We start from the raw sequence: 26,452 nt of genomic DNA, 5'->3' as shown, positions 1-26,452 counted from the left end.
TTATTTAAATTCTTCTGTGAGGAGGCTAGTACATTGGTTCATCATATTTAATATCTTTCAGAAACTCACATTGTTCTTTAATTTTTTTTTAAAATCCCTTTTTACAATAACTACTCCATTATATTCACAAAGACGGGCCAATCAATTTCAGCTTCACAACAGAAATAGTGAAGGAGACTTGTGGTCCCTTGGGGAGTGAAGGAGAATATTGTTTTCAAAATTAATTCTGAAGCTTTGTCACTCAAGGCTTGATTTTTTTGGAATTTGATGATAAGTTAGTTCCTGCTCATTTTCTATTCAGTCTTGCAACAATATTTACTAGGTACTGCACTTGTGTCCCCAGCTGTCTTGATGTCTTAAAGAGTTTGAAATCAAGATGTAGAGACAAGATTTATGCATAAAAAACAATCAAATAACAACCTAAGACAGATTTATATCCCCTAGAGGTCAAGAAGCAAGAAGTTTTTCATAAATCTGCTTATGATTTTCTGAGAATGGATTCCCTTTCAAAAGCAAGACACTGATTGAATACTCCACCATCCAGATTTTGAAGCACACTTTATGAAGGCAAGACATTATGCAATGACTCTAAAAACAGACCATGCTTCATTAATTATGTCAGTAAGTATTTAAATCAAAGAAGAATCATTTTCAAGCCGTGTTTCATAACCACGCCTTGGAAAATGATTTCCCTGTGTGATGTCAGTTGAAAAGCCAGTTAGACAGCTTCCCTGGCGGCCAGGCACACTGGCCGGAAGGGGCCAGCTCCAGCCAGACGTGACACCATGACTGACTCAGGGTCACGCTTGCTGCCTGGTGGCAGGGGAGGCCAGCACCCCCAAATCAATCGGTTCCCAGGGCTGCCAGACATACTTCAGATTGCAACGCAGTGGACACAGATTCTAGAGGAATGTGGAATGTGACAAAGGAGGCTCCCGATCTATTGTCACTCCAGGATGGCAGAACCTGTGATGGTTCAGGACACCAACTTAGGAGTCCAGTGGCCTGAACGGATTTCCTAGCTCCGCCTCTCTTCAGCTGTGTAATCTTGGGCAAGTAAGTGCTCTGTGTCAGCTTCCTCATCTGTAACACGGAGATGTTGGCGGATGGAGGGACCCCTCAATTAGGGAGCCCACCTAAGTTTGGATCCTTGCCCCCAGCTGGGAAAGAATTCACTCAGCAGAGGCAGAGAGATGAAGTGAACAGCCGATTCATTGCTCAGACGGATAAACAGAAGGCAAGTGCTTGAACGGGGAGCTGTCAGCCAAGACAGGCCGTAGGAGCAGCTCTGGCCCGGGTTGGGCCACATGGACTTTTATGAGATTTTTCTGTCATCATTTCCTCCTTCCAGGTGCGATGGAGCCAATCAGTCCTTGTTTGAGTTTTTCAGTCCTTGGATGGGATTTTCCGGTTGTTTTTATGGCAACCGTCAACTGCCAGGGCGTGGGTGGGCCTGTCACCTAGCATGCTAATACACTACAGTGAGCGTGTGATGAGGCTCACGGTCCACTGGAGGTCAGACCCTCCCCCGTCTTGGGCTCTGTTGGTTCTAGCCAGTTCTTGTTCCTTCTCTGCAGCAGCCTCCTGAGACTTAGATAAGGGTAATTGGTTTCTATCTGAGGGAGGGGCAGGGGTAGGATCCTGGGGACAACAGCCTTGGGCACAAAAAAGGAAACTTGCTTTTAATCAGAATGCCTGCAATCTGATGGACCCAGCATCCTGCACACACACAAAAAAACATCTCCAAATATTCTGTTCGGCCATAAAAGTTTTAAAAGGAAATGAGGGAGTAATCTCAGTTAATGGTTGAGATAGATGGTCAGAGTCGTCACCATCGCCCAGGGCCCACAGGCGTGTCTTAATCAGCTGCTGGAGCTGCTCTTCTGTGACTCAGGGAGGCCTGGGAGGCTTCAGCTTTTCTATAAACAAGAGGCAGAGGCTGGGGGAGCCCACAGGGCCTTGCTCCCTTTCAGAGATAACAAGAGGTTTACTATGAGATATGGTGCCTGCAACACAGTAAACACTCAATCGATGTAAGCTAGCGTTCCACTGAAGGCTATTTGAATTACTTCTTAAAAAGACTACGCCAATGCACGTGGGGCAGTGGTCTGACCCTTTCCCTCAGGACCACATCCCGTTGTCCACATCACACATCACTCTGTCCGCACATGCACTTCCATTCTGTTGTCTACCCGTGCCTCGTGATCTAGAACCACATGACCCTCAAGGTGGGTGACCTCAGGGGTGGAGGTGATAGACCCAAGTCATCTAGTCAATGTTTTCCATCTCAAAGTATCTTTAGACAGAGGCCAAAAATAAAGCTAGGCAGAGAGAGAGGAAGGGGCTTCGGAGCCTGAGCAAGATGAAGGAAGATGCTCCCTCCTCAGTGCTTCGAGCACCGAAATCGAGCCTGTGACATTTCTGCGGCCAATGGGCCTTTAAGGAGAATAGGTGGTGATTGGACATTTAAAGTTTGAGTGATTTTTTTTTTTTTTTTTTTTTTTTTGCCTAAATAATCCTGGTCTAGGAGCCTGGTAGAAATTGACCTGGAAACTTCATCACTTCAATCTGGAGAACGCTATGCTTCCCCACTGAACTGAAAACCTGACGGTAGAAGCCATGCCTTCTTGCTTGTCTACACATCCCCCCAACTAGCACTGTGCTTAGAATATACTAGCACAGGGCACATATTTTTTGGCTGCTGGATCAGATCCCGGAAACGTGTAAGAGAATAATTCAAATAGCTCAGCTCCACACAGGTGCCCATGTATTTGTACCACTCCCTCTGGAAGTGCTGGGGGACAGACTGGGAACATGCAATGGATTTGGGAAGGCTGTCCCAGTCTTGAAACCCATCAAGGGATCTAGTCTCCAAAGCCTCCCACGTCACCATCCTCTGGCTAATCACCTTTGTGAAGTGGGTCCTGGATCTGACATCATTTGACTTTGGCAGATGGCAGAGTAGTTCTGAAATTCATCCATGTTCATCACCATGAAAAACACAAGAGGGACATTTAGATCCTGCCAGACCCTTGTTCTGAGGCTCCGGCAAGCTGACATCACTGATATGTGATTATTTGACATATAAAATGCTAAATATAATTGGCCTGCCTTGGTTTTCAGGTTGATCTTTAAAAGTAAAAAAAATAAGAAGTGGTTATAGGAACACAGCTCTAATCCTACTGAAACAACCAGAATTTCTAGTCTTGAATCTTCCAAACTAGAACTTCAAACCACTGGGCAACTGATTTATGAAAAGAAAAAGACACAGATTGACAATTGGATAAATCCTGACATGAGCTAGCAAAATCAGATTGCTGGCATCTTCAAAGTCTTCCCCATCTATTCTTTCTTATAAATATGTGTAGAATATTTGTTGGAAATTGAAAATTCATTGCATCCTCCCTTAATTACATTTAACTCAGATTCTCAGGCTACTGAGCCGTCTATTCAAGTTTCATGGAACTGGAGAATTCTGGGCTCTTGACTCCTTTCCTTATAAACCTTCCATTATGAAGGTGATGAAACGGGCTGGAGGGAGGTGGGGCTGAGCCGTGTCCCCCTGTTCGCTCTGTTAGAGCCACAATGGGCCTCCACACCATCCCACTCCTCTTTCCACTCTTCAGTTGGTCTTCATCCTACTCCAGACTGTCATCTCTCTGGCAGTCATGGGCTGTTTCTACAAGAGAATAGCATTCGACGTGTAGGGACTCATTCCCAGAAGCATAGGTGTTTTAGTTAATGCCTAACTACATCCAAAAGTGGAGCTCCAGAAAGTTTCTTTTGTCCTCTAATGAAGTTAGTTCCCTGCCAAAGAACACAGCCACACTGAGTGTGGGGAAATGGCAGCCCACCCAGTGGTGCCTACTGTGTGGTGCAGTGCAGGAGGGTGGGGTTGGTGGCCTCTGGCCAAGAGCTGGTATGTCCCCAGGGATGGAATGTCAGCAGTTCCACTGAGGGTGCCAAGAGTTTAACAAAACAGTCAGAACCAGAGTGTATGTCATTCCACAGGCTGAGAACCAAAGGATCGTGCAATCATGGGGCTAATGGTCTCAACTCTTACTGAGAATGTTCAGTTAATTATGAGCTACACAGCCCGTAGGTTACAGTAATCCACCCACCCTTTCCAGCGACCTCAGTGAGAGCCAATTGTACGTGTACAATTCAATGTACCTGAAAAACTTTACATTATGAGTAACATTGTAACACATTTGGGTCATCACCATTATACTATAATATGTACAAGCTGTAATATTTAACAAGTGATCTTTGAATCTCTCACCACTGTGATTTCAGCCAGAGGTTGCAACACATCAGATATTTGACTTTCACTTGGCATAGTCTTCCTTCTGATTTTGCCATCCAGCCCTGGACATGATCTGATTGTCCACTGAGCCCACAGTCAGGGTTCGAGTTGCTTCTTAATTTTAAACAAAGGGTCATCCTTATTCTGCCCTGTTTCTGATACTAAAGTACTTTTAGAAGTGTGTTTGGGTAGCTTTGTAGGTCTTAACCACAGATTGTTGGGCAGTAGACCCTTTTTCATATGCCATCAGGGTGGTGACAGGGGACAGTGAGAGGGTTAGCATCTTGTCACCAAAACCTGACTCCAGCCCTTGTGCAGGTGATCTAATGAAGTTCATTTGTTTCTCAGACATTAATGAAGCATCCTCTAGCTGCCAGGAACTTTACCAGGTTCTGAGATCACAACAAGGAAACAAAACCCATTTTTCCCTTCAGAAACTTACAGTCTTGTGGGGGGAAAAGACCTATTGTAACTTTTTTTGAGGTGGATAGATACCTTCCCCCTAGACCTATTATAACTTGATGGTCTAAAATATTGAGTGAACAAAATTTTTAAATTGAGGGTAGGTATAGCTCAAGTGGTAGAGTGCATGCTTAGCGTGCATGAGGTCCTGGATTCAATCCCCAGTCCCTCCATTTAAACAAGTAAATAAATAACCTTAATTACCCCACTCACAAAAAATAAAATAAAATATTCAGTAAGTGCTTTGAGGAGTACATAGCAGGCATTATGTAAACACTCAAAGAGGCACCTAGCTCTTCGGTGGAGAAGAAGAGAGGTCTGAAAGGCTTTGTGGAAGAGCTGATGCTTCAGCCGAGTATGAAAGGATGAGGAGGACTTAGACAGTGGTTTGGGGGAGGGTAGAGAGGGTGGCAGGGTAGAGAGGGTGGCAGGATAGAGAGGAGGAAGGGAAGAGCATTCCAGGCAAAGGGGATGACATGTCTGAAGACGGAGAAGCCAACAATAGTGTGGAAGTGCAAGAAGCTAGATGAGTTATTGATGCTGTTGAAGCCTGAAGTGTGAGGCACACGGTGTAAGGGAGGAAGCTGGAGAGGCAGGAAGTCCCCCGGGGTCGGGGAGCTTTGATTCCACCCTCTCAGTGATGGGCTTTCAGATGGGTTAACGCAATTGGTTTAATACATCCTTTTTTTTAAATTGAAGTGTAGTCAGTTATAATATGTCAATTTCTGGTATACAGCATAATGTCCCAGTCATGCATATACATACACATATTCTTTTTCATTAGAGGTTACTACAAGATATTGAATAGATTTCCTTGTGCCATACAGAAGAATCTTGTTGTTTATCTATTTTATATATAGTAGTTAGTATCTGCAAATCTTGAACTCCCAATTTATACCTTCCCACCCACTTCCTGTCCTCTCCCCAGTAACCAAAAGTTTGTTTTCTTTGCTTTCTGTTTTGTAAATAAGTTCATTTGTGTCTTTTCTTTTTTTTCAGATTCCACATATAAGTGATATCATATGGTATCTTTCTTTCTCTTTCTGGCTTACTTCACTTAGAATGATTATCTCCAGGCCCATCCATGTTGCTGCAAATGGCATTATTTTATTATTTTTTATGGCCGAGTAGTATTCCATTGTATAAGTATACCACAACTTCTTTATCCAGTCATCTCTCAATAGACATTTAGGTTGTTTCCATGTCTTGGCCATTGTATATAGTGCTGCTATGAACATTGCGGTGCATGTATCATTTCAAATTAAAGTTCTCTCTGGATATATGCCCAGGAGTGGGATTTCTGTATCATAAGTTAAGTTTACTTTTAGTCTTTTGAGGAATCTCCATACTGTTTTTCATAACGGCTGCACCAAATTACATTCTCACCAGCAGTGTAGGAGGGCTCCCTTTTCTCCAAACCCTCTCCAGCATTTATCATTTGTGAACTTTTAATGATGGTCATTCTGCCAATATATCTTTTTTTCTGTGGTTATGTAGAGAATGATTTGGTTGGGGACAAGGAGATGGGAAGAAGGAGGACCAGTTAGAAATTCAGAAAGAGGCGATGAACCCTGGACCAATGACAGCAAAACTAGAAAGGCTGTGATAAATTTGAGAAATATTCAAGCATTGGAATTGGCACGGCCATGTTAGAATTAACATGGGATGGGGTATAGTAAAGAAAAGAGAAATGGCAAGAAGAACTTGAGGGACTGGTTGATATAATCAAGTAACAAAGATGAGAATAAAGGAGGAATATTAATCCTGTTTGTGCTATGAGAGCTGACATTCAGGTGCGAGGTTCAGGTGGCATGGCCATAAGTCATTTTATATCCAAATTTAAATTTCAGGAAACAGGTGTGGAGTAACCGTACAGATTTAGGAGATGTTCACATACATGTGGGTTCAAAAAAATGCAAGTAGATGGAACCGCCCAATCAGGGTCCACCAGAGGTGCAGGAATCAGAGGAGTCATGGGCTTAGGAATCCCAACATTTAAATGGAAAGCAGAAGATGAACAGCCCATGAAGAAGATGAGAAGGACTGACTAGAAAGGTAAGGAAGACCAGGAGAGTGGGCATTCACAGATGCTAAAGGAGCTGGAAGTTTCAAGAAGGAGGAGGCATCTCCAGGGTTAAAATCAACAACTTGGCACTGCGAGTTATTGGATCTGACAATTTGGTGGGCATTTGTTTGCTATAATAAAAAGTTTCAGTGCAGGACAGGGTTGGGAGCAATGAGGATTGGGCCACAGCCTGATAGCAAGAGGTCGAGGGGAATAGTTGATGAAGAAATGGATATGATTGGTTTAATTTATTATTTCAACAAGTCAGGTTGAGAAGCAGAGGGGAGCAAATGGAGGGAGTCTACAGATGGATTTGAGGATGGAAGGATCTTGAATATATTCACTGACTGAAGATAACTGTCAAAATAGAGGAAGTTTCAGAATAGAGAAAGGAGAGGGTATGGAAGAAACAGAAAGGAGTGAGTTAGGTGTAGAAATAAAGAGCGTGACCTTCAAAAGTAGATGCATTGTGATCAGAAGAAGGAAGACATGAATGGGTCTGGAGGTAGATAAATTTTTAGGTAGGGGAATGAGAAAGTAAAAATAGAGGCTACTTATCATGTTTGTAGCTTCCAAGAGTCTTTGACCACTTCTTCTATATTTGGAGAATTTCCTGCATTACAAATCCTGATTCCATGAGGTAGAAACCAGAACTCATTCTCCTGGCATCTGTTGCCACTAAGTTTGCAAGCATGTGATCTAGCTTCCACCAGTCAGATGCTTCTGCACGAGACGCTGACTTGGAAGACAGCAATGTAAGGAGGTGGGTACACGCAGACTCCATGTTTTGGCAAGTGAGGTGGGAAAGTGTTGATCTCTTCAAACACAACAGGAACAGAACTTCTGACTTCCTGGTGCAAGCTGAGGTTTGGATTCTGACAGTAGTGTTTACTACAACAGCTTTCATGGCCTGGTGGGGGCCGAAAGCCTCCCAAGTGGCTCTCAGGTCCTTCCAGAGATTCTCTGAACCGTAATACAATTTTTAACAAACATAGCATTCCACCGGTGGATTGGATTCCATTGTCTGTAACAAAGAACCCTGACTTATGCAGCCACTGTGTCTAAGAGCACCCATTTTCTCAAGAGAGGAGGCAAGATCATCTGCTGAAAATGAGAGATGAGAGCTTGAAGAGTGTGACAGTGGTTTAGAGTAGTTGACGGGAACACGGGGAGAAGAAACTGACCCAAGAGTGGAAGAAGAACTGAGGGGATGCCAGAGGGTCCAGCTGAAGTTACAGCCATGACTCTTATGAGCTCTTATCTTCATGACTGTGCGGCTTGCTTTCTCCAGCTGAACAGGGTGGGAGGAAGGCAATTGAAAGTGGTGGCAAGAAACCGACAAAGGAGGACTATTCTGGGGACAGAGGTAGGAAAGGGCAGGTAATGGCTGGTAAGCCAAAAAGATGGAAGGAATCAAGGGAATAAAAGTTCTTTTGAGTTAAAAGAACAATATAGTATGAGTGGGTTTGTGAGAAACCTGGGAGAATATGAGGTTGTGGCCAGAACTTGCAGGGTTCAAATGTTAGATGTAAGAGGTCGAGAAGATCCAGGCCGTGGACAGGTCCAAAGGGGTAGAGTGTGTCTTCGGAAATGAAGAGACCCAGGATTGTGTGAGCTGTGGGACAGATGGTTATCTGTTGATGGTGAAATTTTCTAGGTCTCTGGCAGGACTGGGAGTGGAGAGCAAGGCTTTGTGTCAGGCTTCAAAGTCAGTCTGTGAATGAGGGGCCGTGCTTGGGAGCTGAGCAGGTGACACTCGTGAAATGGATGAAATGGGGTAGCTTGATGTAATGGTCTGACACCATGGAATGAGCTTTAATCCAAGAAACATAGTCAGCCAGAAACAGCAGTGGTGGGGGAACATATTTGGAAAGAAGCCACTGCCAGAACTTACGTTTATGAAACCCGGCGTAGCAACAAATAAGAAAGCGGGCCAGGACAGGGCAGAGGTGGCAGTAAGTTCCCGGCCGCCCTTCCTTTGGTAACTGAGGTTTACCGGAAGAAGAGATGAGGTGTCTGGTGAATAGCAGCTGATCTCAAACGTCAAATGTCCTAATTTTGTCCAAGACAGCCCTAAGGACATGAGACTCCTTCAGATGTTTGAGGATGTTCCCACATACCCCCAAGCCTTGTCTGGTTCAGGATAATCACCCCCAGTTCCTTTAACTATTCTTCCCTTAACTTATTCATTCTTCTCTGGAAAAATCAACACTTGGTGGTGATGATTATCATATTAAAATGCGGCACTCAAAATCTAGTGAAGTTTTCCAAAGGCAGCCTGACCAGAAGGTGAAGAGAATGGACCTGTCTAACCTTGCCTTCCTACAACCGGAAATTGAGCCAAAAGGAAGAGGTTGACATCATTTTCTGTGATACCCCCTCTTTTCTCTCTCCATCCCCGTCAAACGTCCTTGTGCCGGAACAAAAACGTGCTCCTTGATGACAAGTGAGGAGGACCAAATGAATCGTGATAAAAATGGGGACGATGAGGAAAGTCAGGACAACCTGAGGTGACAGCACCTCACAGATCGAGCGCTGGCTCTCACGAGGAAGATAACAGGGAGGTTGTGTTTTGTTTGTTTGTTTAACCTGAACTTTATACAGAGAACAAATAATACATGACTTGCTCAGGGACCTGCTAGCCCAATGCCAAGCTACTTCCTGGTTTGAGTCCAGAAAGCCGGGAGCATCAGTGTGGCTTCCAGAGATGCCTGACTTCCCCGCGTGATGGCTGTCACATGGCGGGTGGGGGGAGGTTCTGGCTCAGAGAAAAGGCAGTGCAGAGAAAAGCACGAAAAATCCAGTTCCTAGTTGGCACTCTACTGTTTGTTAAATTAAACCCTCAGGTTTAATGAAAATGAAGTCTAGAAAAAATGTACTTTGAATTCACTTAGAGTTACCAGCTGAGGTTTGTTTGATGTGGAATATCACCTCTGTTCTGAAAAACAAGCCAAGTTATCATACACCAGACCGTCATCTCACGGTCAGAATACCCGCTAAAACAAGGTAAACAGAAGTCAATAATAAACAGGAGGAAACATAGTCTGGGGCGTGTAAGGTTCAGGACTGCAGGATCAGGCTTGGGTCATTCCTCTGTAATGTCGCTACCAGTTAGTGTTAAACACAGTAAAAAATGAAATTAATGAGAAATTGTGTTGCAATAAGAGGTCATTCGTAGCATTGAAAAGTAACTATCAAATAAATTAATAATAAACACTGAAAGAAAGGCACATAAAATGTTTGACAAGACGTCCTCAAGCGTTAGTTTAAAGTAAATGAAACCAGACAACATACCCACAGAGGCTGGAGAGGGACAGACGCTGTTTATGCAAAGATCGTTAGACTGGGATCTGAATGCTAGCCTTTAATGCTCCTTAAGTCAGCACAGGCAAGTCATTGCCCATCCTGAAGGGGAGGGAGGGAGGAAAGAAGGAAGAAAAACAGGAAGAAAGAAAAGGTCCTGATAGGAAGTGTCACCACAGTGGTTTATCCTAATCTGAGCAGTCCAGGCACCCCACGTCAGACATCTGCAGATACAGGCCACCGCAGGACACAGGGGAATCAAGTTCTATAACAACCCTGAGCTTCCCTGGGTGTCCTGTTCATATTCTGTTGAGTTCTGCACTGCACTGTGTGCTCCACTGTCACACAAATGGTCCCAGTGAGTCACTCCTCCCAGAATCCATTCATGGTGCAGCCACTCCTGTATTGACTCTGGACTTGGCCTTGCGGTTTGCTCAGCCCACAGGACACCAGTGCAGGTGCTGCAACACACTGGGATGGGTCCCCTTGGGATGCTGCTGCTGCCTGTGGAGAGATCGGTCTGGACCCCTTGAGAGTGAAAGGCCACACGCAGGCGGGGGCCCAGCATTCCAGCTGATCCACAGGAACAAGCCAGGCAAGATCAGCAGAATAACCCTCCTGCCGACCCACAGACCCATGAGACGTATTAAAGGTTACTGTGTAAAGTCGCTAGTTTGGGGTGTTTGTTATGCAGCAGGAGATTACTGATACAAGCTGAAGAGATCAGACCAGAAGACTAAACATTGCTAAGTAAGATGTTCTGAAAATCCTAGAGCCTTAAAATCCTCTGTGTTCAACCCCAGCTGCCTCTGTGACTGCCCCACGAGGTTCCACTGTCCCCTTCCTGATAAGCAGTCGGAAGGAGGGGAATGTGAGATAAACTCGATGATAACCATCGGCCTCCCTCCAGGTTGATGTCATTTATCTTCTCCTGACCACGTACAGCTTTGTCTCTGTGGCCTTTGCCATATTTAAACTTTCTACCCCTTTATTAAAGTGATTATTGTTTTTCCTCACGACATCTTCCCCTTTTAGATATTTGCTCACTGCCCTCAGGGACAGTTTCTTCTCAGGGCCCCACTGCTCACCAATAACAGGCATTTACTAAGTGTTTAACCAACCAGCAAATCATTCACTTTAGCAATGGAAACTCACACATGTAGGTTTCAGCATGTTATCTGCGTAGGAAGACAGGGAAAATCGGGAGGAGACGGAAGTGGGAGGCGGGGAGCATGTGGCTTCTCTTAACGCAACTATCCTAGAAGGGACTCCCTCATTTCTGTCCATAGTTTTTGCCCTCCCAACAGAAAGTTTCCCTATAAAGATATATAACTCTTACGAGATACTATGAGGCATTTAATAAAGCAGAATTTCATTCCAACTACAATATTAGGATGGATTGAGGTGATATCTGAAAAAAAAAATTCTTGCATGAGCATTTTCAAGCCCCAATAAGAGCTCCATCAAAGGAATCTCCATCTTTGCTTGATTTGTGCACTCAAGAAACCATCTTTGTGAGCTGGCCCTTCATTAGGCGTGAGGGGCTATAAAATACATTAAATGCACAAATCAATCTGAAGGAATTTATAATCTAGTTGGCGAGCCAAGGGCAATGAAACTGTTGAAGAATAATTCAAAGATGGTACATTATGAAAATTGCAAGACCGATCATGTAAATAATTATCGTTCCGGGTCAGAGTTCTAGAAATGCTACGTATTTCAAAACGATAGTTACGCACAGGTGTGTCACGTACGTCGTAGAGGTAAAAGATTTACATCCATGGCACGTAATGAGTAATAATTCACGAAAGAATAAAATGTCAAAGGAAAATAAAAATAAGGCGTGTGATTCCGTGGCAGGATGCTAGCATAACCCTCATGAGATTAGCCTCTCCTTTCACACAGAATAGCCACTCAAGTCAGGACATGCATGTTACATGAGCCATTCCTGGGGTTAAGGAAATCCCTCAAAAATACATTCGTTAAGTGCTTAGGCTCCGAAGCTACTTAACTTCAATTTCCAAAATAAGCTTCCCCAGCTATTCAGGGAGACACTAGTTGTCTCTAGGCAAGCTCAAATTTAGATTCATTCAGCAATTCAGCAAATACGTATGAAGTATCTGCAAGATAGCACACACACTGGGCTAGGCCCTGGGGATGCAAAATTCCAGCTGTCCTATACATGCAGGGGAAAGGACAGGGTACCAGAGGCACAAGGATGTAGGGAAAGGGGCTTTGGATGGGGTGCAGGAAGACCCAAGTCCCAGCCCTTGGTCCCACGACCACCGACGCTACTAAACCAGGCGAACCATGGAATTGCCCTGAACCCAAGTTCAATTTGCCAATTAATATCCAAAGGCCAATCTCACCAAACATGCCATGAGGGCTGAATGAAGTAACAACTTAAAAGTGCTTTGTAATGTCGATTTGCACAGATTTATGGTGAAATTTTTATTTAGAGTACACTCAGAAGTCTAGAAATTCTTTCTCTCTCCCTCTCTTTTTTTCTTTTGGCTGGGAGATAATTAGGTTTGTTTGTTTATTTCTTTATTTCTTCATTTGTAATGGAGGGACTGGGGATTGAACCCAGGACCTCATGCATGCTAAGCAAGCACTCTACCACTGAGCTACACCCTCCCTCCTAGGAGTTATTTCAAACTGACCATTAACTGTCATCTCTTTGGTGACATATGTTACTTCTTTGGAGTCTAACTAGGAAATACTATTTTTTAAAAAACAGTAAGATATGAGTCTTTTGTTGTTGGGCATTCTGATTAGACTTTTTATTCAGCCAGTTTGGGAGGGCTGCTCCCCACACAGCAAAAGTAACACTAAAATTCATGCTTGACCAGAAATTCCTCTTCTTCCGCTAAACACTCAGAGTAATTTCTAGATGCCAAATGCGTTCTTTGTCCTTCTCATGTGGGAAGCCCGCCTTTACTAGGAAGGAGTGTGGACTTGAGGCCACCTGGGAAGTGCCAAAGGGAAGCAAAGCCCGCTTAAGAAGCCAGCTGTAGTAAAATGTAGACATTTTAAAAACTCACCTCCATTCTCTTTCTTCTTCTTGACTCTGCTGTTTCATCTCCTTTCCCCCTTCCTTCTCTTTACGGCCTCCTCCTTTGGGCAAAATCTGACCTAAGGAAACACTCAGAATTGATCAGCTGTTCCATCAACACCTGTTTATTGTACTTAAGAGGGTCCCAGCCTCAGTCTTGCTTTCTTTCCAGAAGGGGCTGGAAAGCTCGAAGTGGCCCCTGTAAGTCTTCTTTTGTGAGCGCTGAGCGCAGCCAGCAGACCAGAGTGGGGGCCAGTGCAGCTCTGGTCTGCCTCTCCATCTGCAGACAGAGGGGTTTAAGTCCAGAGAGAAACATAGGTGATGATTCCTTTCGTTCTTACTCCTGAACTCAGTGAGGTCAATGCCCTAGTTAATTCAACCCAGGGTGATAACTCCGAACAGACTGCACGTCAGTAACTCTGTTTTGATTCTGTTTTCACAGCTAAAGCTCTGTGATGATTAACCTTGCTTGTCCTCTACTTTTTTCAGCTGCAAAATGAGGACCACATAATGTCCAAAGTCCTTCTGGCCCGAAGCATTGTACGATGTGCTGTCTTTCAACAAGGACTTGTAAAGCTGTAGCACTCACTCCCCGTGAGTAAGCATGGCTGTCTAAGTTCTATGAATATTGCCTCCTTTTTCCAAAGGGAGTCTGCCCTCTTTCATATTTCCCTGTGTGTGTAGCATGATCCATCATTTACCGGCTGTAACTTTCCATTACACTGGATGCTGCACAAATCTCCTTGTTAAAAAACTGACGTGCCAATAAAAACCAATTCTCTGTCTCCAACTTAAACCATGGCACTCCCCATTGAGGCCCCAAGCTGGCCCTTATTTAAATATACACTTGGAAATAAGCCAGAAAGAGAAAGAAAAATGCCGTATCGTATCACTTATATGTGAAATCTTAAAAAAAAAAAAAGACACAAATGAACTTATTTAAAAAATAGAAACAGACTCACAGACATAGAAAACAAACTTCTGGTTACTGGGGTTTGGGGGGTAGGAAGAGGGTGGGAAGGAATAAATTGAGAGTTCGAGGTTTGCAGGTACTACCTACTATATATAAAATAGATAAACAAGTTTATACTGTACAGCAGAAGGAACTCTATTCAATATCTTGTAGTAACCAATCATGAAAAAGAATATGAAAAGGAATACATGTAATGTACATGTATAGCTGAAACATGATGCTGTACACCAGAAATTGACCCACTGCAACTGACTATACTTCAATAAAAAAAGAAAGAGCTACCTCCAGGAAAGGCAGGGGAGTGACCAAGAATGCCTGGAGCGGGGAGGGGGTTTGGGGTGGGTGGGTGGGAGTCTTTGGGCCAGAGATCGGAGCCCGGTCCTCAACTCAAAGGCCAGAGGAAACAGTGAAGGCAAGAAAGAAGCAGGGCTCAGCTATACTGGGCGGCACTGACAGCCAGGCACATGTCCCCTGCATTTAATCCCATCCCTGTTAAACGAGAGGCTGGGTCTGGGGTAACATCCATCCTCAGACCAGGCTGTGGGACTGACATGAAGACCAGAACCAAGAAGATGAACATCTAGCTTCGTGTTTATTTTAGTAAAGACTACAGGTTGCATTACTACTCCTTCAAAATCCTCCGCAACCGATTCACTTTGTTCCCACATATTTCAGTTGTTCTCAACCTTGGCCACGCGTTAGGACCCCCTAGGATGCTTTGAAAAAATGTTGATGTCTGTGCGCCATCCCATCCCCATCAAAAGGACCCCCTGGGGGAGGGGACACAGGGACAAACATTAAATCTCTCTTAGGTTATTGTAGGATGTGCTTGAGAACAACGTCCCTGCCCAGTGGCAATAATATACCTTTAAAAAAAACAGAAATGAATTGTGTACTTTTGGACAAGATGGCATGGAAGAGAGAAGTTAGGAAATGGAACCCTAGTTCGGAATCTGGTTCAAGGAAGAGATGAGACTTTGGTTTCCTTCCTTCCTCCCTCCCTCCCTCCCTCTCTTTCTTTTTTTAATGGAGGGACCGGGATCGAACCCAGGACCTCATCCATGCTAAGCATGTGCTCTACCACTGAGCTACTCCCACCCCACTGACTTTGGTTTCCTTTGCACTAGGAGACCTACTCCAAGCTGCCAAGAAAGATCCAAGGATGCCAGATGCTAGCAAGCGCTCTGACTGTCAACCAAGCACAGGCTCTTCATCGATGCCCTGGATCACTGGGGCCAGAGATGTCCAGTTCCACCCACAAGCCTCAGGTCAGCAGCTCCTCTGGGCCATGGGCTGCCCACCAGGACATCATGGAAACCCAAGAAACGAGGACCATCGTATCAGCCACCCAGAGCACAGATCTGGAGGGGATAATTCCATAAAGGTCATTTGGCGAAGAAACATCAAAATTAGACTAAACTCAAAGTTGACTGTAAAGAGTAATCATTTATCTTGACATTTATGAAGATGCAAAAAGAAAAGTCTACATAAGATCATAAAGGAATGAAAATAGTTCAAAACCAAATCTAATGCCGGCAGAAAACTGAACACATTGTAGCCCTTCAATATAATTTTTTAAATGATTGATGACTGAGCTTTATTGAGATTTGGTCAATTTTTAGGAAAGTGGAAACACCTCAGTCTTTTTCTTTCACGTCTGCTTCACGGTCCCTGTGGGACAAACACATAACTTGCTTCTTTCAGGATGAAAAGTGTGGTGGGGGTTTCTCATGCGGATGATAAAATATGACAAGAAAAACATTACTGGTGTTTATCCTATTTTCTTTTAGAAAGAAAAAATCTGACGTATCTTTCATTTTCTTTAGAACGTAAACACGGAAAGTGGAAAGTGGCTCCTAAGTCTTCCCGGTGGCAACGGGGCTGCTGTCTCACAGCAGCGGTGGTGGTGGGGAGGGTGGCCTGCGCTTTGTCGCCTTTGCAGGGAGCCCCTCCACTTGTATGCACACGCTGGCCCTGGCAGGAGGGATCTTAAGGGATACTCATTCTAAAAGGAAGGCCAGGGAACATGTTCATTCAAAGGGAGGCCACCCGTTTCACGGTATCCATCACTACAAATGAATGACAAATTGAAAAAAAATTAGTATATAGTAAGAAGCTCTTTAGCTTTCCTCCTGGAACACTGCCCTGGGTGGGCATCGGGAACTCCTGAACACAGGGGCTGGTGACACCCATCTTACGTGCCTCTGACTCCCCAGTGGCCAGCGAGCAGCAGGAGCTCGGTACCTGTCCCCTGCGAAGGCCGGTGGCCCAGGCCTCACACGCTGCAGGAGTGTTGCTGGCACTTGAAGGTGGCAATCCCCTCCAAAGCGTCCTAGATCACAGAGTGGGGAGATGTTTTCTACTGAGAGCACGACCCAGAGGGAGTGAAAAATAACCGAGGGTCTCATAAGTAAGTAACAGAGCCACTTGGTGTTTTTCAGAGCGATATAAACATTTAATTGTCTGCTGTGTTTTGTTCTTTTCCGGGGAGGGGGTTGGTTATTTTAATTGAAGTACAATCAGTTTACTATGTTGAGTCAATTTAATTGTCCGTGGGGGAAGAACCACAGAAATGAGAGGAGAAGGGAGATCTTACAAATACAGGAGATAGGAGGATGGAGAGGAGGCAGGAGAGAAAAGGGAAGACACTGGGCTCCAGGTTGAGTGAATGGCGCACTACTGTGTACAGCCTGTGTTCATTCAGGCTGTTAACATCCATTCAGCCAACGTGCACTGTGTACTTACTGTGTGCCTGAGGGTTGGGTAGGATTCAAACTTTCTGGGGATGGGTCCTTGGAAGGGGTTTATGATTTCAAAGAGGCACAAAACACACATAGCTACTGTACACGGCATGGAAGACTGGGGCACGGTCTGTCTGCTCCCTGCAGGTCCCCCCATTGCAACAGGGTCTGGCATGTAGCAGGTGTTCCTTAAATGGTTCCTGGACGTGTCAAATGCTAGCTTTGTAGTTCTTCAGCTGTTCCGTCCACGAAGCGCTGGGATTCATTCTGAGCTGGCCGCAGCAGCCAACTAGGGGCAAAGGACACTTCAGCCTGCAGGCCATCCATTTAATAAGCAGTGGCAACGAAACCCAACCAGATAGTCTCCCCTGATAGGATCCCTAGAATAGCTCTGAAATAACTAGTCTGGAGGACTGACGTCTGCTCCAAGGCTCTGACTCTGAGCATCTTTTGAAGTTTGGAGAGGCTAGAATTGGGAGGTTTCATTTTTGAACGGAGCAAGTCGGGCCCCTGAATTTCTCCGGTCGGCGGTGTAGAAGAGGACCAGGCTTACTGCCGACTACATCTCTCCCGGCCACCGGCACCTTGAGGTTCACCAAAGCAGGCTGTTTGCTCCACACAGGCTGACCGTTCCCCTAGCCGGAAAACAGCCTCCAACGTCCCCGCTCTGCTTCTGCTGAACTTTCCTGCCAGATTTCCTTTCCCGTCCTCAGCCGGCTCCTCCCTTCGCGCGCCACCCCCACCTGTTCTGGCCTCGGTTCACAGCGTTCCTCTAACCTCTTGCCTTCTTTCCGGATTTCTTTCCTTTTCTCTCCCCGTCTCTGTCGTCTCCAGCCTCCGTATTTCCAGGCTTTCCTCCTCCTAGGTCCAGCCCGACGAGGCCACACCCGCACTGACAAGTGCCGGAGAATTTGATCATTGACTTAAGGTCAACAAAAGAAAAAAAAAGTGAGCTCCAGGAGACGCCGGAGCAGAAGCTCAGCCCTGAGAAGGGCGCACCCAGCCCGGTCCGGCCGCAGACACACCACGTCCCGCAGGACCCGCGCGGCGGGGGGCGCCCCGGCGGCCGCAGGTGCGGGCGGGGCACCTGGTTGACCCGCGTCTCCGCCGCGTCTTCGCGCAGCCGGCCCGCGCCTGCCCCTCCCTCGGCGCCCGACGGCTCGGGGCGGCCCAGCGCCGGCGCAGGCCCGTGCGGGCCGCGAGGGGCCGGGAGGAGACGGTGAGTGCAGGCGTCCCCGCGGGTTCTCCGCCCGGCGGGCTCAGCACGGGGCGGCCGAGGCGGGGCCGGTGTCCGGTGTCCGGTGTCGGGTGTCCGGTGTCGCAGCGCCGGCGGGAGAGCGGCGGCGCCCAGGGCCCCGGGCCGGCGGTCGCGGTGAGGGGCGCGCGGGGGCCGCGGGGCGCGCGGGCAGCTCCGGCTCCGGCCGGGCGGGGTCCCCGAGGGGCGCGCGCGGGGCTGCCCGGGAGGCTGGGAGGGCGCGGGCGGCCGGGCGGTGGCGCGTGGGGGTCACGGGCCGGGGAGGGGCAAGCCCAGGCCGGGCGGCGGGAACGCTCCCCGCCTTCGGGGGCTGCGGGATGGGCGCGCGGCCCCGGGAGGGCGGACCTGCGGCGGTGGCCTCGGGCGGCCGGGCGGTGACCTTCCCCCGCCTCCGCCCGCCCTCGGGTTCACGCGGGCGCCCCCGGGGGGGGGGGCTGGAGGGGACAGCGACAGTCCCTGCGCGGGGTTTTCCCAGAGTCGGCTTTCCCTCCCCAAGAATCTCCGGAGAGAAGCGAGCGAGCTGCTCACGTCCTAAAAATGGCTTTGTCTGATCACCTGTTTAATAGAAACACGACTTGGACACAATTTTTTTTTTAAGTTTAGAATAAGTAAGTGGAGGCATACGCAGGCATAGATCTAGCATGGGTGCTATTTCTGGAGAGTTCCGTGCACAGTGATTTCAAATTTCTGAAGAGCGGTAAATACTTACAAAAGTTGGTCACCTCTGGTAATTCATTTTATGCTCAAAAATAGCCCTTTTGCAGATACGTGCATGATGTAAAGTTACATAAGATAACTGAATGGCTGTTTTAAAAGAATTCGAATTCAAGCTCAATTCTCAGCATTGAAGTTATTCTGTCCATATCACAGTATTTTTTATGATTTTAAAAATATTTTTTAATGATTTTTATAATAATTTAGGCTGTCTCTCCAGCTTTTTCTTAAGGTCTCAGAGTCGTTTAAAATACAAATATTGTTTTTACAGAACAGTGGCTCTGGCAGGTGTGAGTGCCAGGCCACATCCGTGGGCTTCCTGGAGGGCACCTGACCCTGTGACCCTTTAGAAATTTATTTTTGGAGAAAAGAGGAGATGTGGGCTTGCTGCTTGTCCTTTCTCTCTTTTAAGAAAAGTGCTGTACGAGAGGAAAACGGAGCTAGCAGAGTTTTCCTCTTTATTGGATTTTGGATGACTGTGTCTGCGAAGGTGGAGTGTGTGAAGGGGAAGTCGCTGGTGACTGAATCACTTAACAGCACTGATTGTCCCGGACTGGAAGTGGGGAAACCCTGGCCAGTTAATTTCCTCATTTTTGTTTCCTCTACGCACTTGTCTCTCTGGCCCCACACTAGATTGTGTGACATAGTCGTCTGATTACAAAGATTCACATCAGAGCCTCGATTCACAGTGAGTCCAGGGAAGTGAGGTGACACTCAGAGATACAGCCCTGGGCGGGGCAAGGGGTGGGGTGGGGTGGTGCAGAGCTGGGAGCCCTGTGAGTGCCTTGAGCTGTGTTTGAGGACAGTTAAGTCATACCCATGGGGATCAACAGCCTTAGAGTGGTGGGTTTATTATTCGGCAGCCTGGCCCCACAAGACCACTGCCAGCTGGGTCCCCAAGTTGTCTCTGAGGACACGGGGAAGCCAGTGTCTTTCCTTCAAGACCCGCTAGTTAACTGTACTGCCACAAATCCACGTTTGCTACAAAAGGCAAAACAAAATAAAATGGAAGCTGTGGGAGCTGGAACTTGTCGTCCCCGGGGTGTGGTGGAGCCCTTCACGCTGGGAGAGGCTGTGCCCTTGTGCTGCCCCCAGGGGTGGTGGGAGGGGCACAGAGGAGACTGGCGCCTGGTCAGTAACGTGGCAACAGCGTCCCATCTGGGTCACTTCCTGTCGGCCTGCCTGCAGTGGGGTCTTCATACCTGCCCCGCCCCCCAGCTCACCTGAAGGTACAGGGACGAGGCTTCTGCCCCCGCATCAGGCACCACTGGTTCAACATCTTATTACCAGGGGTACCCTGGGTGGGGGAGGGGTGAACTTGGCACTCATTTTTAGGCCCTACCTCCAGCATCACTCTTGCTGGGAGTCACCCAATTCAAAGTGGGGAGCAGAGCGGAAGCCTCCAGCTTCACTGGGCGGCTCCCCTTCCACCATATTTCACTTCTGTGAAAGTCAACCCCTGGAGTCAAGGAATGTGCCAGCGGACGGGGCATTTACTGGAATGTCAAGGACTCCTTTACTTTGGTTTTCTTACCACTTCATCTCGGAGCACCGGAGTCAAGGGTGCCGAGGAACTACATTCTTCCGGTGTTTCTGTCACCTGCAGACAAAGGCTTGGCCTCCAGAAATCTCTCTTTAGTATGAATTTAGTTGGCCCCGCCCTGGAGATGCTATTAGACCCCGAAGTCAAGAAAGCAGCACAGGACATCAGTTCTGTGGGGGTGAGAGCCCTCTAGGGTCACCTCGAAGCAAAATGCAAAGCTAGCAAGGGAGCCTGGGAGGGGCATGCCTGACTGAGTCAGAGTCAGACAGTGCCTTTCATTCTTTTCAGATTTTCCCTTAACACTGTGTTCCCTTTGAGTTCTGGTAGTTGAATGCTGCAGATTATAGGATGCAGTTAGCAGGGATCGCAGTAGCCTCAGTAAAGGTCCCTGCGACACAATGGCTGATTGGTAAACCTAACTGCGTACTATGTATGCGAACCACGCTGGGTACCCTGGCTGTTGGGCTGTTGATCACACTTGTCTCAAAAGACGGGGTGGGGGTAGGTAGAGCTCAGTGGTAGAGTGCATGCTTAGCATGCACAGAGTCATGGATTCAATCCCTAGTACCTCTATTAAATAAAATAATAATAACAATAACAACAACAACAACAATAATAATAATTATCCCCCCCTCAAAAAAAAGAAGACCAGGAGGAGGAGCTGTGGGAGGGGGGTAAGTGGCAGTGGGCTTCCGGGGGGCAGGAGGGGCGTCACAGTCTGGCTGGTGAGTGACCTGGTGATGGAACTGGGAAGTCAAGGGGTGGCGAAGTGACTAATCTGAAGTTTGAGTGTTTGGACTTAGTCGGGAGAAACAAGATATCTGAGAGGGCATATCTCTAGCTCGATGGTGAGATAACCGAGGCACTGAAAGCACAAAATGGTTAGTCAGCTTCTTAGAACATAGGTGATTCCGAAAAGTCACCGTAAGGAAGCTTTTGGGGTGTATCCGATGATACTGCAACACAGTAAACTATTTTTTCCCAGAATGGAAATCTATACCTTATTTCCTTCTGGTGACACAAATATAGATGTTTGCTATTTAAAAAAAAAACAGACCAAATAGGAACATGGAAAGTAGAATGAGACGGAAGTGGAGTTGGCACCCCCTGTGAAACCACCTGTGTGCTCAGCTGCAAGGCTTCTCCCGCTAAGGAACCGTCTTACAGAGTGAGGACCCTTTGTGGTGAAGCCGGTCACCTCCCCTTTCCGCCCCCGCTGCGTTTATCCGGTGTGTACGTTTAGATCTTGTTACATTAGGTTATCCGGAAGAGGTACACCTCCAACCTGGTGACCTTGCAGAATGTACATGAATGTTCCCTCCTGCACCTGCACTGTTCTCATGGTTCTAGTGAGCTGTCTGAACCTGGCGTTGTCCTTTTGTGAAGATGAAAGTACAGAGTTCTGGTTATTTAGTGCTACTTTTAATGAGAAAATGGCGTTGTGGTCTAATTTTTATTTCTTCTTTTACCTTCCTCAAGCGTGACTCTGGTTTGGTTTGGGTTTTGGGGGCGGTAAATCTCTCATATCTAAAAAACGGTATTTTCTTTTGAAATAAGTTGTGTGGGAGAGAGCCTTTTCATTTCTCCCTGTTCTGTGTTTCTTGATCTCTGTTCTTAGCCATCCACTCGGTAGTTTGCTGGGCTCTGAGGCAGTGGTATGTTTGCTTAGTTGGACGAAGGCCAAACCTCTGTTTTTTTTTTCGTTTGTTTCCCTGAAATTGACCCATAAAAAGTTAGGGTCTGTTTTGTTTATTTGATAAAGTATCTTAGGAAATTACAGGTTAGAGGTTACGCAAAGTCTTAACAAAACTAGCTCAGCTTTCTTCTCTTCTTCCCCGAAATGAAAGATGACACTGTATTTCCTCCACGTTCTATTCATGCACCTGTCCCGCCCCGTGTCTGCACGTTTGAACACTGCTGACTTTTTTTGGCCGTTGCTCTTTGCAGATTCACGAACGGCGTTTGGGACGGGATGCCTGGGGCCAGGAACCCGGAGCCAGTTTGCTGAATTACTCTCCCAGTCCCCCGAGTCTCCGGGGAAGGTCCGCGGGGTGCCTCCAAGGGCCAGCCCAGGTCGAGGCACACTTGGAAGCCATTTTCCAGACCTTTGGCCGCAGGTGTAAAAGACTCCCCACCCGGCCAAGATGCTGAAACAGATACTGGCGGAGATGTACATAGATCCTGACTTGCTGGCAGAGCTCAGCGAAGAACAGAAACAGATCCTATTCTTCAAGATGAGGGAGGAGCAGATCCGCCGATGGAAAGAGAGAGAAGCAGCAATGGAAAACAAGGAGTGCCTGCCAGTGAAGTCCAGACCAAAGAAAGGTACGCGCAGCCCGGATGGCCTATGCGCAGGCACGTCGAATGTCTCCCCCGGCCCCCCTTTGTTTGTACATTTCACACCAGTAGAAGCAAGGCAGGTGCCAGGTCCAGTTTGGCAGGTGGGCCCCTGATGTTACAGAGATGCTAATAGTGCAATTTATCAACTTGAAGTCTCCACGCTTGCGCGGGTACACACACACACACACACACACACACACACACACACACACCCGATTACCGTGGAATTGTGAGGCTGGAAGCAGATCTCTTACTTGAAATCAGACTGACCTGAAGCTGCAGGGAAAAGCCACCTGTGGAGCTGGACCTGAGGGGTATTAAAGAAGGTTTCTGTCCCCTTTTGTCACAGACGCCCAGTATCCTGCTACCAGCAAAGGAGGTCTTTGTGGGAGCATCTTTGTAGCAATGGTGTTTGCATTTCCTAGACTCTAAGAGATTTTTCTTTGAGTTATCTTTTTTTAGGGAAGTTCTCTCAACATGCAAATACTGCTACAGGGGAAAAAGTCATAATACTCATTTTTTCAATGTGAATTCATTTTTCAGATGCACTGCTTCTTTCAGACCCAAGGAATCCTTGTTAGTTTGAGAGGGCCTTTTGGGACCACGGGGGAGGAATTCCTTGTACAGCAGGCTTAAAGCGTATACACACACAGACGCGGAAAAGCACACATGAACTCCCCCCACCCCCACAGTGCCCACATTCTGCTCTGAAAGAATAACTGTGTTGTTTTTTAAAAACACAATTTTCAAGGTCACTAACAGAGAGGCATTCCAGATCAATTTCTCCTCATCTTTCATGAAGCCAGGAAAAATTAAATTTGATCAAACCACTCAGGGTTTCAAAGATCAGGACAGTGCATCTCACTTGTGTGCTGGCATCCACACAGACTCAAAAAGGAAGTCAGTTTAGTGCCTTTTACCTTGTACTGTCTTTCAGTAAAACCTTTGTCCAGTTAAGCCTTTCTAGCGATACGGAAATGTTTCCCTTTTTTTATTATCAATAGCAGCTGCTTATTGAGCACCTGTTTTGGTCACACCACGCACAGCACTTTTACATACGTTGTATGTCATCTTCACAACATCCCTGCAGAGCTGATGTTGTCCTATGTCACCGGTGAGGAACCTCAGAATCAGAGTTCAGGTCAAGGTCACACCACCAGCTGGTACCCAGACCTCTGGGATTTCACAGTCCCCCACACTCTCCAAATAGATACTTGCTTTTCCTTCGACGGTAACCTGTCCATACTGAAGCATGACCCTTCAATCTTTCCGAGCTGGTTCCAGCATCTCTTTGCATCCTTTAGTCAGAGTTTACCAGGCACCACCTGGCCTCCTGGCGCCATGTTGGTTGTGAACGTAGCTCGTAGATGTGGTGGGTGACTGAGGGCTGGTGACAGTGGAAGGGCTCCTGCCCCCACATTTGATGGCCCGGGCTCTTTGTAAGGCTTTGAGCTCCTTCTGCTGGCTGACTTGTCTCCTCGTGATGACTTAAGACAATAATTTCCGTGTCTTTGCTTAAATTCTTCCTTTGCAGGGTTTTGAATCTCTCTGAACTGTATTTCTTTATTAGGTAAGTGATCATAAAAAAGTTGTGTTGATTTACACCGCAAACATTCTATCAGGTTTTCACATCAGAAGTGTATTTCTCCCTTAAATTTAACAACCGGAGCAATGTATTTTGTACCAAAGTGGTTCCTCTTTGACTGCAGAAAAGGGGACAGTTTGAGATTCTTTCCCACTTCTCCTATAGACAGGCCTCCTCTGTTTCGTCTTGCTCTGTCTTTGATGATCAAGCCACCGAGAGAACAAGGCAGTGTCGCCGTGGCTGGGGCTCCCCAGGCTGCGCTGTGCGTTGAGTCCTCCCCGTGTGCCCCTGTCTCCCCCAGGCCTGCACCCCCAGCCTGGCTTGCCCCCGGCTGACCTAAGTCCTGCTTTTCCTTAGTGGCTCGTGGCTGGGCTGTGGCTTTGAGCTTGTCCTTTTCTTGGTTCCTAAATAAATCTTTTGCCCACCCCGTTTCTTCACCATTCCAGTTCATCACTTAGCGGCTCCTTCACTGTCCTCTGGCCATTTCTTTCTCTCTCCAGCCTACTGTGGTGAGTTTTCAAAGAGCAGCCCTGGAGTTTTAGTGATACAGGCGTGTTGTGTATGCCTGGCACTTGTCCTCCTTTGAGTCATCTTCAGGCTAAAGTAGGAGGGGCTGAAAGCAATCAGAAGTATGGACTTAACTCAGGAATAGATCAGAAAATCATTTCAAAACGCAGTGGGGAAAATATGATTATTAGAGAATTCTGGACTGCTGGGGGAAGAGCTAACGAGAGGGCTTGAGTGATGTGGTCCAGTCTGGTAGCCGCTGGCCATGGCCCGTGAAATGCGGCTAATCTGGACTGAGGTGGGAGGGACGGGTACATTAGCTAGAGAAGGATGCAAAACATCACACTGATAATTTTATATTCATTATACGTTGATAGGATATTATTTGGGGTATCTTGGGTAAACTAAAGCATATTAAAATTAATTTCACCTGTTTCTTTTGATTGTTTGATGGGGCCACTAGAAAATGGACAGTTACAGGTGGAGCTGAGAGTGGACAGCACTGCTCTAGATAGTAAACGTGGCACCAGCCCGCGCTGATTGAGCTGTGGGCGTGTCCAGCCCTCCCTGCACTCCAGGCTGAAATATGCTATCTCGTTAAATAATCCCCACCATGTGCGGTGACTCTCACATCCGTATTGCAAAGCCGACCTCTCACCTGAGCTTTGGTCTCCATGTTGGTCCCCTAAGGAGCATCTCCACTCCAAAAACCCTCGAGCCCTGCAAGCTTGATGCAAAACCAAGTTCATCGGAGTCCCCCCGTTTCTCCACATCCCCCAGGCTGAGTCCTGTCTCTTGGTCTCCACTGTGATCTGTGGCCCTGATCACTCCCAAGTCACTAAAGCCAGAAACCTGGGAGCCCCCGGTTACCCCTGACCTCACCCCACCCACCCCGCTCCGTCCGATGGAGCTTTTCTCCAGCAGCGTGCTGGTCTGTTAGGATGTGCCAGGCAGAAGCCTTATATTTATGTTATTTCAATTAATCCTCACCAGAATACGGAGACGCAGACGTTGCTCCCCTCTTATTCTCACAAATGAAGAAACAAACTTGGAGAAAATAATTGGTGTGGGTCACCGGTGGGGTCAGGGTTCGAACTCAGGTCCAGATCTACTCCAAGTCTGTTCTGAGCCGCAGGTCCCGGCCCCACCTGTGCCCCTAACTCTGGGCTGGACAGTGTCACGGGCTTGGCATCCCAGGTGGTGAGCACCGTGTGTGGGTGGTATCGGGCTGCCCTGCCCGTTCGCCTCCCTGAGCCTTGGACCCAGCTGGCCTCTCTCCTGACTCACCGTCTCCCTGGTCTGCTCCGCCGCCTGCTTCCCTGGACCACGCTTGGGGCCATGCCGGTTCTCCATCTTCCTGTCTGTGCTTTTGTCTCAAAAATAAGCATTGACATTTATTAAAGTCTAAAAAGATGGACTTGTGTTAGTTACTGCAGGATTGTCACCCAGGTTGACGTCAGGAGGTCCCCATAGGACTGGCCGTGGTCTTTGTTAAAAGGCACGTGGGGCTGGCGCCACCTCTCCTTGCTTGCTTGCTCATTTCCTGTCATTCCCGTGGGTGGCTTTCCGTTTTGCTCTCAGAAGTGTTTCTGTGTGGACAGGG

General features: G+C 47.2%; 1 protein-coding gene and 1 long non-coding RNA gene across 4 annotated transcripts in view; both read left to right on the top strand.

The window, feature by feature from the left end:
- The first annotated feature begins 753 nt into the window (after positions 1-753).
- On the top strand, positions 754-16,018 carry LOC116149089 (uncharacterized). Its single transcript, XR_004132699.2, has 3 exons — positions 754-1,056; positions 13,681-13,785; positions 15,292-16,018. It is a non-coding gene; the product is annotated as an uncharacterized LOC116149089 (long non-coding RNA).
- Positions 16,019-18,045: 2,027 nt separating this feature from the next.
- SH2D4A (SH2 domain containing 4A) overlaps positions 18,046-26,452 on the top strand; it is a 49,321-nt gene continuing 40,914 nt past the window's right edge. For 2 of the 3 annotated variants that reach the window (XM_031439998.2, XM_031439996.2), the window contains exons 1-2: positions 18,046-18,124; positions 22,365-22,742. In XM_031439998.2, the coding sequence (XP_031295858.1) occupies positions 22,562-22,742 (181 nt within the window). In that variant the 5' untranslated portion in view covers positions 18,046-18,124; positions 22,365-22,561. Of the gene's footprint in view, positions 18,125-18,257; positions 18,278-22,364; positions 22,743-26,452 lie in introns of those variants that run through there. The other variant, XM_064477399.1, reaches the window with a different exon arrangement.

This window comes from Camelus dromedarius, chromosome 22 (assembly GCF_036321535.1).
Source record: "Camelus dromedarius isolate mCamDro1 chromosome 22, mCamDro1.pat, whole genome shotgun sequence".
NCBI classification, from domain to species: Eukaryota; Metazoa; Chordata; class Mammalia; order Artiodactyla; family Camelidae; genus Camelus; species Camelus dromedarius.
This window is presented reverse-complemented; position numbering and strand designations above follow the sequence as displayed.